Below are 11,599 nucleotides of genomic sequence, written 5' to 3'. Positions count from 1 at the left end.
AAGAAAGGGGGGGGGGGGGCTGGGGGGAGGGGAAGTGACTTATCACGCTACTCCAAAACGTGCATAGCTTGTACTTGAGTTCTCCAGAGACTTATGCACAGAGTAGCAACAATAAATGAATACAGCGACAATGGTTACAGTTTTTAAACAGGTTATTTCTTCAAAGAAAAAACATCAAAGGACTTAGTCCAATATGCACTTTTTAGCATTTCTACAGCATGCGATTCTAAGAGTAAACCCACCCAATATGGCAAACAATCAAAAAAAGTTTTTTTTTTTCTGTTTAACTTAGAAAGTTCAAGATCATTATTTTCAAAACATTGATTTGTACATCATTTCATACACAAAGAATTGACTCAATACCCAAGTGTAGGATAGGTCTCTTTTGAAAACAGAGATTCCTGGTTGATGAGACTTACAGGATAGTGTTAAGGATATAAACTGCCCTTTCAAGTGGACAAAACCAAAACAGATCAAAAAAAAAAAAAAATCAGTATGATGAAAAAGGGGGGAACGAAGGGGAGGCAGGAGGGACCAAGGATTGCATTTGTTATCCATAAAAGGTGAAAGGATTCCTTAAACAAGCATTCATTACCTTTTACAGCATGTGCTTGGTTACCTTACTGCTATCCTATATATGCCAAGTTTTGTGCAACAATTATCTGTGATAATAGAAAATAAAAAAATTAGGGACTAAATTTACAGCGTTAACAACCCCCAGATGCTCTGGGCTAGGACTCCCTTGGTTCGCTCAATTAAATACATAAAGAAATGTATTTAAAAAGGAAACCTGGAAAAAATCTTGCTACAAACATGACTTTAAAATTTGCAAGTGTGTGAGATAAAGTCCTTAACCTCAACTTGGAAACTACAGTGAAAGCTAACTGTTTCACAATTATGCTCAAGTTTATTTTCTGGTCATGCTTTTATGATAGTGTTTCATTTTTTAATTCTCAAGACAGAAAAGAAAAGAAAATGGTCCCAGAAGGAATGCACAACTTCATTTTGCTTACAACACAGAAATTCTTCTTGGAAGGGTAATTGTGCTCTTCATTTCAGCAACAGGAGATGGAAAAGATCTTGCCCTTTGAAGTTGGGAGGATGGGGGTCCAAGTTAGTATGGTTGGATTGGATATGCTATCATTTTTAATTTTCAACCGTTGGAAGCTTCTTCCAGTCATGGAGTCCACCACTCTTCTGACACACAGAAAGATTGATTAAGAGTTGCACTTTGATAAAGTGTAACCAAGTGTGAAGCTTTGCCCTCACTAAACTGACACATTCAGCCATTAGCTCGCCATTTTCAAGAATGCTATCTATTTACCAACCCAGATTCAAAAGACTAGATTTTCCTATCAGGAAAATAAAACATGCTAAAATAGCTCATCACAAAAATGTCATTGCATACATTAAACAAATAGCTTTCTATAATAACAAATCTATTTCTTCTTTTCTTACTGACATTCCTAATCTGAACTATAGGCTCATAAAACATCAGTAAAACAGCACTGTTTGGCCTGGGAAAAAATATTTAAAAAAAAAAAAAAAAAAAAAAAAAAAAACCACCACAACAACAACATTCTGAAATCCTGATCAAGCACAGCCTTAATTAATTAGATACCTACCTCCTTCAGTTCCAGATCTTGAGGAAGCTGTCCCATGATCCTGTTGCCACTGCCATGCCATCATCAGTCACACCTAAGCAACTGACACGGTTATCATGACCAGCAAGGACACCTGTAAGTAAGAACATGTAACAGTATTATTACATTACTTTGAGACACATGTGATGGGATTATTCAACCAATACATTAGAAAGTCCTGAACAAACATGCTTGGAATTTTTAAATGCTTTTGGTTTAATAAGCGCAAACTTAAGATACAACTGGGTGGCTTCACAATGGAATAATTCAGTACATGCATTATTCAAAATTTTCCTTGTATATTGCCCACATTACGACCTGTACTGACTTCTCATGAGTTGTGAAATCACAGCCCCAAAAATTCTGCTGACAATGTCATAGCAATAAATACAGTATAACCATGCATTGCATAGCTCTTTGTCTTTCCTCTCCACAGTGATAAAGATCAGTTAGATTTCAATTTTTTTAGTGTATAAAATCTTAAGCTGAATTATGTCATGAACACTGAAGCATTTTTTCAGCTAATTTTATCTTACTATGTTTACAAGCACTTACAAGACAAACTCCTACATCCAATGTATTTGTCAATATGGAAATCTGTTACAATTAGAGTACTATCAAAAAAAAAATTAAGACTAAGCAGAAAAATTGAAGGTGCAACATTTTCCTCTATCCTCTTCAACTTAACAGTTTCAAGTAGGTAAAAAGAAAATCTAATTATATTCAAGTGCTTTACAGTCCACAGCACTAAGCTATTAGCAGACTTAAAATTAATCTTTATACATCAATCACTTTGTGGTTAGCACTCTCCTCATTTGTATTTTGGGCTTCTTCCCTCCTTTTATCAACCTTTAATATAAAACTTGAAGCAAGTCAGTTGTTTTTAAACTAACATGTTTTAATACTAGAAGTTAGTATTTTTAATTATTAACTCAGTGTACAAGTGGGTAATTCATACACAAGGATGCTTGATGTTTGAAGAAGTAACATCTATGATACACTTGATAAAAGCACTAATGCTGTGTGAGTAACACCATGAATCTCCAGATCCTATTAAATCTATCAAGCATCTAAGCCTCAGCACAGCATCGTGCACTTCTGCCACATCAGAGGCCAAACCCCGGGTGCTGAAGCACACTATACATTCTTTGGGAATTTGGTGCAATAAAGAAGCCTGCTGCCAGAGCTAACATGAGTATGTAGGAGTTACCTAGAACTTACTGTGGAAATAGCATTAATGTATCAACATTCACTCTACCATCAACATTAATAAGCACTGCAATGTTGTAAAACAAAGAGAGCATTGAGAAGTCTTATGCACTTGAGCTAAATACATAACCACAAAGGTGCTTAATATAGAACCAGGCATGACAGAAGAGTCCGAGTATGAAATCTGATCATCAACTTAACGTCTCAGAACATTTCAATAAGCAAAATACTTCATAAAGTAGTTTAAATCAATTCTAAAATTTGGCAGTAAAGAATCACACTTGACATGTACAGGGACTGTAAACCCAGATCAGTAGGAACAGACTTATCATTTCTACAGGTAAGCAAGATCACAGACTCCTTTTTCTTACTGAAGGTCTTTCAAATAACAGAAATACAGGAAGACCCACATAATTGTTTGTACAGTACTTAAACACAGCCATTTGTAAACTAACCTAGACATTAACCAAGAGAAATTTCTCAAGTCATTTCCACACAGGCTTGTATACACATTTATGTCTCAATAATTAAAGCATAAGAATCTGGAATTTTAAATCTCAACACACAAACAAGGCTGATTCATAAAATGCATTCCAGTACTGAAATATTTGTATCTGGCACATTAACTTGCAAATAGAACCAAAAGTTATTCTAGAATATAGAAACCAAGAGTCTACAGCTTCAACTTCTCAGCACTGACAAAAACGATCATAAATTTTAGAAGAAATAAAGGATAAAATCTGAGTGGTAAAACAAAGTTGCTGGAGAAAGAAATTAATAAATCCAATGGAAACTATTTTAGTAGGAACTATATTGGTAGGATCATACATTTCCTTATGTTTGGGTTCCAATCCCCCCACAGTGTAACTTGGCTGATGTTTTTTGTTTGCTTTTAAAATCCACCTCGGATAATTTTAAAAGCCTAGACCACTTTATTTGGGTAGCACAACCGGTCCTTGTTCTCATCCCCTATTCTGATGAGAGTAACAAAACATTTGAGGCCAAATTTATACCTTTGCTCCTTTTTTTCCTGATGTTTTCACTTTAAAGAATTGAAGTTATATTAATCTTCATACCATAGATTACATACTCATTTCCTCAAAAGTTGATCTCCACAGTGTCTGCTGTTTTGCTCGTTGTCTCTACAGCTACTGCTAGAAATACTGGGAAAAAAAATTCTTTTCTATGAATAGCTACATGAATGTTGAATTGTTAATACAACAATGCCATGAAGTCTACAAATATAGCCCTCTACCCCCCAAAACCTTGTTTTTAATGGCAATCTTCCTGTTCGCAACCAACCATTGTTGCCTTTTATCCTTAAGCATTATTCCATTTTGTTATCATCATTAAGCTACTTCCATCACTGGTCATCCTGAAACAGGTTATCACAGAATTTTCAAGTTGAGACAGGGAATGCTCAATGACAGCTCACACATTCAGTGTGTCCCACTGTGTTTATAGTATTCATACCCAAAAAAACATTTACCTGCTCTATCAGCTTTCAGTGTGTCCCAGACATTGCAGTTGAAGTCATCATAACCAGCTAAGAGGAGACGTCCACTCTTGGAAAATGCTACAGAGGTGATGCCACAAATGATGTTATCATGTGAATAAACCATAAGTTCCTGATCAGCCCGAAGATCAAAAAGCCTGCATGTAGCATCATCTGAGCCTGTGGCAAATGCGTTGCCATTTGGGAAGAACTTTAAGGAGGGAAGAAAAGTGACACATGATTTCAGACTTGATTTCTCTGTCTCATTTTGTACAGAGCAAGTAAAAAAAAAAAAAAACAAAAAAAAATTAAAGTGGCAAAGAAGAGCATACACCTCCCCAGAACTGGATTTTTCCTCTTATTCCTTTTTTTCTGCACTCTGGTTTCATCTGTTTAAGCAACATCATCATATTCCCACCCCACCTGCAAATGACTAACACCAGAGCTGACCTTAACTCATCATCTCCAATTTTATATCGAACATTTATGTGCTTTTAGAAAGCGTGATAGGAGAGGCCATTCTGTACATTTAGCTTTTAAAGAGCTTTCATTATTTTTAACAATTTTAGGGTAAGCCAAATGTTGAGTTTAAATAATGATTTCCATTAGCCAAAGTCCATCAGTTTTAGTTCCCTTTTAAACCATTACATTTAAATGTATCAGAAGCATGAATTATAATTTATCCAAATGCATAAAGTGCAGTCACTACTACTGGCAATTAAGAGCATATGAAGAACAGTCAGTTTTCATTTACCTCAAGTGATCTCAAGTTGCACAAGTTTCAGGTACATTCCCCAGCTATAAAAATTATCAATTAAAAAAACATGCCATAATACTACTACATACAGTACATGCTTAATAGCAGCGAACAGTGAAATGTAGAAATATGGATTTATATCCCATGTTCTCTGCTCAAGCCAATACATACACAGATGGCATTAATGTCCGACTCGTGGCCAGTGAAGGTTTGCCGACACATTCCTTCTCTAACATCCCACAGTTTGGCAGAGGCATCACAGGCACCAGAAACAAAACACCGGGCATCAGGAGCAAGAGACAAACTCATGACATCTCCAGTGTGCCCAGTAAATGTAGTTGTCTGCTGACCAGTTTCTATGTCCCAGAGAGCACTTGAAAGAATGAAGAAGGCAGAAATTAACATATTGGTGCTCCAAGGTGAAGACAGCAATTCTTGTCTAAACCTGTTAATTTATTATTATTGCTAAAAAGTAAAACTCAAAGTATTAATAAAAAAAAAATAAACCAAGAGCAGAAAAACCAAGTGAAATGACTTAAAGCAGCAGTGGCAAGGCTACAGCAAAAGCTGAGTCAGCATTTCCCATTTTTAAAGACCCACTGAGGATGTGCAACCTTGAGTTACGTCTGTGATCTTCAAGCTTTTCCAAGACAGCAGAATCACTAGTACAGTGATAATCAAAGAGTACAAAAGGATGAAAGAACACTAGTATAAAAGGATGAAAGAACACTATAACGTCCCTAATATTAATTTCTGTAATTTCTAGGTAAACCAGAGTCATTGGGGCAGATTTGCACCATGCAAGTAAGAGATGACTTGAAACCGTGCTTTGAAGTTTGGCTGAAAAGAAGTTTCATGGACAAACTGCTATCCAGAGAACTGTAGAGCTACTACAGTAAGTCCTGAAGCAGCTGAATTCTCTTATTAAGGGCATAATTTTAACAAACCCTGTAACAAAACAAAGCACCAACCCATATTTAGAACCATTTTTGTATTAAACCCCATATGTATTCAATAGCTACTCAGAATCAGTGAACTAATAGATGGGCATTCAAAAAGACTGACACTATGTAGGAGAAGTGCTTATTAGACAACCTTTGCTATAAGAACTGCTGCTTGCAAGAGCTGTAATGCTTTTAAGAATTAGATATAATAGACAAAATCTATGAAAAAAAAAAGATTTGAGGTCTTTTTTTGTTCAGAAGCTAGTATTTATTGAGTTACACACCTACATTCTCCTAAAAAAAACCCCATCTACTGTCACTGTAGAATATTTTCTAGGAGCTCTCATGAATAGCAACATAAACTGATTTCTGCATTAGAAAAATCCAAATACGACTTTTTAAGCAACAAAACATTGAAAATGCTAAGCAGGTTTGAGAAAAGTCGTTAGTCTAACACATTTCTGAAAGCCAAATAGTTCTAGGAAAAAGAAAAAAATTCCCCATACGATCTTAACGGAGAGAATTAGGTCAGGCTCTTCAGAACATGGGCATAACTAAACAGCCAAAGCTAACAAACTTGAAAGTCAAAGTTTTCCATTGCTAGTTAAAACTGTGACACATGAACAATAATTGATCACATTTACTCTTCTGGATGACTATCAGGTTTACAAAGAAAAAAGCTTCCTTCCATAGTAGAGCTGTGAAAAGTTATTACTAACTATCATGTCAAAGTTTTAGTGCTTACCAAGTAGTGTCGCCAGAGCTGGTGACGATTTGATTATCATCCAAGAAGCGACAGCACGACAAGTATCCTGAAAACAAAACAAGTTGGTGAATAAGACCAGAGATTACTCTTCACATTGCACACTGGCTTGCTTATATGTTGCTGCCTCCTCTTCTGAAGATGCAGCTAAGAACTACCACGTAAGCCTAAAACACAACATAGACAAGTTTGACATATAGGACCCTCCAATGTCTTGGATCAAATGTAGTTTTGCCTCTTTACAGACCAGGCCCAACCACTACACTAGCACAGTGGTACACTTGGACACAGTGGTATCACAGCAAACCCACATAAATAGTTTTCCCTGTGTCCTGAAGTGTGGGCAGGCAGTGCACGGAGAAGGGAAGAGTACCTTCTTTAGAAATCATTTTACTGGTCCCATCACAACCACTACCTGAAGGTCAAATCAACACTACTTTCTCATACCCTTAACTACACCCAAAGGGTGTACAATTCCTCCAAATTACCTAAATCATGCTTTGTAAGAAAAACAGCTGGAAATGAATTAAATAGCATTAAGCATACTTTAATTCACATTTAACTTTTTCCGTATTAAAAAAATCATTACGAATTATTACTGTGTAACTATTTCTGAGTAACCTTATTTTCCATCTATGAATAATCTTTATACCATTTTCTTTTCTCTGTATAGAGGCTCCACAGGCAGAAAACCAGCAGGAGACAGAGTCCACCTGACAATTTCCTTAAAGAACTGTTAGAGGTTTTCTCTGTAGCCATCTACCTTTGTCTTACATTTTTTGTGGAAACAAAGAGACCATAAAGGTGATGTGTAGCTTTACAAGACACCAGAGTACCTAATAAATGGACAGTGTTTTAATTTTCAGTGGAGTTCATGAAACCACCCGCCCAGCTTTCCTCTGAAAAACTTCCAATCCCATTCACAAAGAAACAAAAATACAATCTGTCCATTATCAGAATACACAAAAGCAGTTCACATTTTCTAGGTTATTACTGCTTGTAAGCTGCTCATCTCCACTAACTGTACATTCTTTAGGAAGTGAGAATATCGTCAGCCACTGAATTTGCTTTTAAATGTACATTGTGACACTGAGGTTCTTGGTTTGTTCAGAAAGAAACATTTTCAACTCACCCACCACACTTAAAACACCAGCTTTTAAGTACCATGAGGGACTTCCTTGCTTCAAAAACTCTTAATACTTCTTACCTAACAAGATGAATTTTGCTTCATCTGTCACTATGATAACTCTGCAGCTACAGTTTACATCCTAATTTACCAGGTAATACCTACAAGTCTACCTGTCTCTCCTCATCAATCACAAGACAGTTCACCCTAGAAACAGAAACCAAAGGCAAAAATTGAGCTACTGTATTTTGGGGGGAAGGGAGAAAAGAAGAAACAAGAGGAAACAATGAGAACTCAAAACTCTGCAACTAAATAGAAGCTCCATCAGAAAGCAGCTGTCTCACTTGTGAAAATTAAAACACATTGTCATTACACTTCTTGTGCTCAAAGTATATAATCCTTTGAAAAAAAAAAGTTTTAAAAAGGAAGGAGAAAAAAAAACTGTTTAACAACAGATAGTATGCAGCTAAGGTCCTGCCAGAAAAAGAGAGGTGCACAATGAAGTATATATTTTTATTTAGGAAATTATATTTAAAAGATTAAAAGAAAACCTTCACCATGTGATTATAACTTAGATTATTCTGAAGAGGCACTCACCTGTGTGACCAGCTAGTTCACGGCTGACACGTACGTTCCCTTCACGAGTTTTCAAGTTATAAATGGAACAGATGTTATCAAGACCACCACAAGCCACATAATTTCCAGAAGGAGCATATGCACAAGTCATGACCCAAGATGAACGCAGGGGAATGGCATGCACCTGAAACAGACACATTAATGTATTTCATCCGCAAAACAACAGATTCAATAGTTATCATCAGGAAGTTTTTCACCTGTCTTAAGACATACATCATCCTTTTGTCAAAAGGACAAGAAAACAGTGAAAAGTTTTTGGTTTTCTGAATATAAAACTATTTTGAGGGTAACCTGCATATATTACAACTTGTCAGACCAAGTAGTGATGTAACGAAAACCTCAGATTTGCCTTTCCCAAATCCAGCAATTTTAGTAAGAAATTTTCCCAATTCAAAACTTTCCCAAAGTTAGCAATTTTAGTAAAAACTAAATTATTTCATTCCAGTACTCTGACGACTATGGATTTATTACAGGTTCAGGAAAATACTGACTTCCAAGTACAGTCAGTAAAATTGCCAATTCCAGGCCTAGACACTACACTATGAATGAATAAGAAAGGAAATCATTACTTCCAGTGCCATTTAAATCCTTCTTTGGAAACCCACTGTAGGCAATCGAGCTTCATGTTTAAATAACTACCCCATGTTTCCTCACCATTCTGTGCTCAAAGAACTCCACTTAAAAAATTATGCAAGCTAAATCTTTTCTCTCTTTTTAACTCATTGCATTCATCCTTCAAATTTGTTCTCAACACCTCTAAGAAAGGGATCATATCCTTATACATATTGAGACCTCATGCAGTATTAACAATCTTCCTACATATCTTAAGATTACTATCTCTTCCTCTGCTGCTACAGTAATCTGCAACCCTGCAGCAATCAGCAGTTGAAAATCCAATCCCTTTCGCTAAAACCACAATCAGCTCATTCTTGGAAGTCTTCTACCAGGGATCTAATCAGAATATTAACCTTGAACCATTTTATCACTAGGAAAAGACAATATTCATGGCACCTGTGTTACTTCCAATGTGTGCTACAACTGCCAAAAGAACATCTGCAGACTATCACTCAAGTATTTTTGAATTAGCTGCTTCTGGGTGCTACACAGTCAAATTTAAAATTGTTTCAACACCAAGGTGTTTGCTACCTCTAATTCCAGAGAGTTTGTGGGTTTGGCTGGCGGGGGGAGCGGGGCTTACTTCTTTTGCGGCAGGGGGGTAGTGCGTTTTTTTGTTTGGTTGGTTTTAACTCAATTGTTTTTTCACTGAATTAATACTGTCAAGAGGTACAGGAGGAAGAGGGAGTTTTTGCAGCTGAAGAGTTCCATTTCTGACTCTAGTAAATGTTTTACCAGTCTAGCAACAACCTCCGATTCCATTCCCCCCAGATAAGAAAGCTGCACTCTGCCTCCTGATGACACCATTAATTAATTAACATTCATATAAGAACTGAAAATACTGAGATGGAAATCATGTTATATAAAGATTATTTTACCACCTTATCTTTCAGTTGTTACAGTAATTTAGATCAGATTTGCCTGCAGGCTGGATTCACAGGAGGAAGGCAAAAAATAGGGAGAGGTTATTTTTATTTTGCTAACATTATTTCTCTTTAGTAAAGTTATGAATTCCTTAGTTTCACAGCTGGGATTCAACAATAATCCCAGCTTTAAAGTTGTTGCTGCAGTTGTTTCTGCTTTTCTCTCTACGGATACACGGCTGTATTCTTCAAATGCAAACTTCATTATTTTGGAGAACCCAAAATTTTGTCTTAGCACTATGCAAGTAATGCAGCCAAATTCATGACAGGTAACATTTCCTTCCTTTGTCTTTACATTTAATTACACAGCAATATACCAGTTAGTCTTACCTTGTTTGTAGTATAGCTGTCCCAAATTATAAGTTTGCCATCCTGGGAGGCGCTAACTAGAAGTCTAGAGAGGAAACAAGAGATAAAGACAATCGTTGGGGAAGACAAGAAGGAATATCTTTGTGATGGCATCTGTCTCCACTACCAAGGCCAAGGTACTTGAAACCATTCAAGTACAGTGCAGCATTTCCCAATTCAGTTATTAGCACTATCAAAATTATTTTGCAAGTACTCAATTACATGCTAAATATTATGGAAACGTGTGATGGAACACCTACATGTAAACACCTTCTGACTTGAAAAAAACCATGTAACTAACATCTCAATTGAGGGAGAAAACTTGCATGGAATCAGTGCTTATGTGTTCTATATATAGGCTTCAGATTCACTGATTTTGGAAATCTACAGTGTCAATATGGTTTCGTTTTTCCTATTCTTAAAGTAGGAAAAAAGATACATTAAGCATTTCTGAATTCTCTTGGTTGCCCAAGTTCTCTTGGAATTAGCGGTTCCTAGTGGTAGGAATAGGAAAAACAAGTCCTGCACAGTCAGCCTTCCAAAGAGTGATGCCAAGAGATCTGATTTGGATCATCAGCACCCACCTGGAATCAGTCCCCCAGTGCATTGCATAAATTTTAGCCAGGTGTCCCCGGAGTGTTCTTCTAGTGCGCATTTGAATTCTCCCCACTGGGTCAATATTGGCTGTGATCTGAAATAGCAATGGTGTCATACACCGAATTTCTCACTTCATAGTTCCAAAAGTGACATATCATACACAAATACATTTAAACAAGCATTCCAATGCAGACCCAAAGTCCCACATTTTGAATATTGACTGAGTTTTTGAAAACTGCCTAATCTAAAGCTACATTGTTTTATGTAGTATATCTTCATCAAATTAAGAAAGCAGCCCCTCTACTGCATTTACAAAGACACTCAGAAATTACCTTGTTTAGGTCTTATTTTCTTAGACTTTTAGGATTTCAAACCTTTGATCTGGGTTTTCTACTCCTGTGTACATTTCCAGAAGACCCCCCACTGTAGCTTCATGAGATATACTACAGAGTTCAGAATTCCCATTCCCCAAGTTAATGTTGGCTGAAGCCAAGCAAATAGGATCAAAATGTGTTAGTACAGCAAGATGCAAAGGTATTAGCT

At 36.5% G+C, this 11,599-nt stretch overlaps 1 protein-coding gene across 1 annotated transcript in view; it reads right to left on the bottom strand.

Moving 5' to 3' along the window:
* Positions 1-32: 32 nt before the first annotated feature.
* Positions 33-11,599, bottom strand: part of GNB1 (guanine nucleotide binding protein (G protein), beta polypeptide 1) — a 16,581-nt gene continuing 5,014 nt past the window's right edge. The window contains exons 4-11 of the mRNA XM_010021171.1: positions 11,044-11,150; positions 10,442-10,505; positions 8,535-8,697; positions 6,794-6,860; positions 5,276-5,477; positions 4,342-4,558; positions 1,626-1,737; positions 33-1,197 (exon numbers count right to left, since the gene is read on the bottom strand). Coding sequence (XP_010019473.1) covers positions 1,631-1,737; positions 4,342-4,558; positions 5,276-5,477; positions 6,794-6,860; positions 8,535-8,697; positions 10,442-10,505; positions 11,044-11,150 — 927 coding nt within the window. The 3' untranslated portion in view covers positions 33-1,197; positions 1,626-1,630. The remainder of the gene's footprint in view (positions 1,198-1,625; positions 1,738-4,341; positions 4,559-5,275; positions 5,478-6,793; positions 6,861-8,534; positions 8,698-10,441; positions 10,506-11,043; positions 11,151-11,599) is intronic.

Source organism: Nestor notabilis, unplaced genomic scaffold (genome assembly GCF_000696875.1).
Source record: "Nestor notabilis isolate BGI_N333 unplaced genomic scaffold, ASM69687v1 scaffold21330, whole genome shotgun sequence".
In the NCBI taxonomy this organism is placed as follows: Eukaryota; Metazoa; Chordata; class Aves; order Psittaciformes; family Psittacidae; genus Nestor; species Nestor notabilis.
Note: the sequence above shows the minus strand (reverse complement) of the source record. Positions and strands in the feature narration are given on the sequence as shown.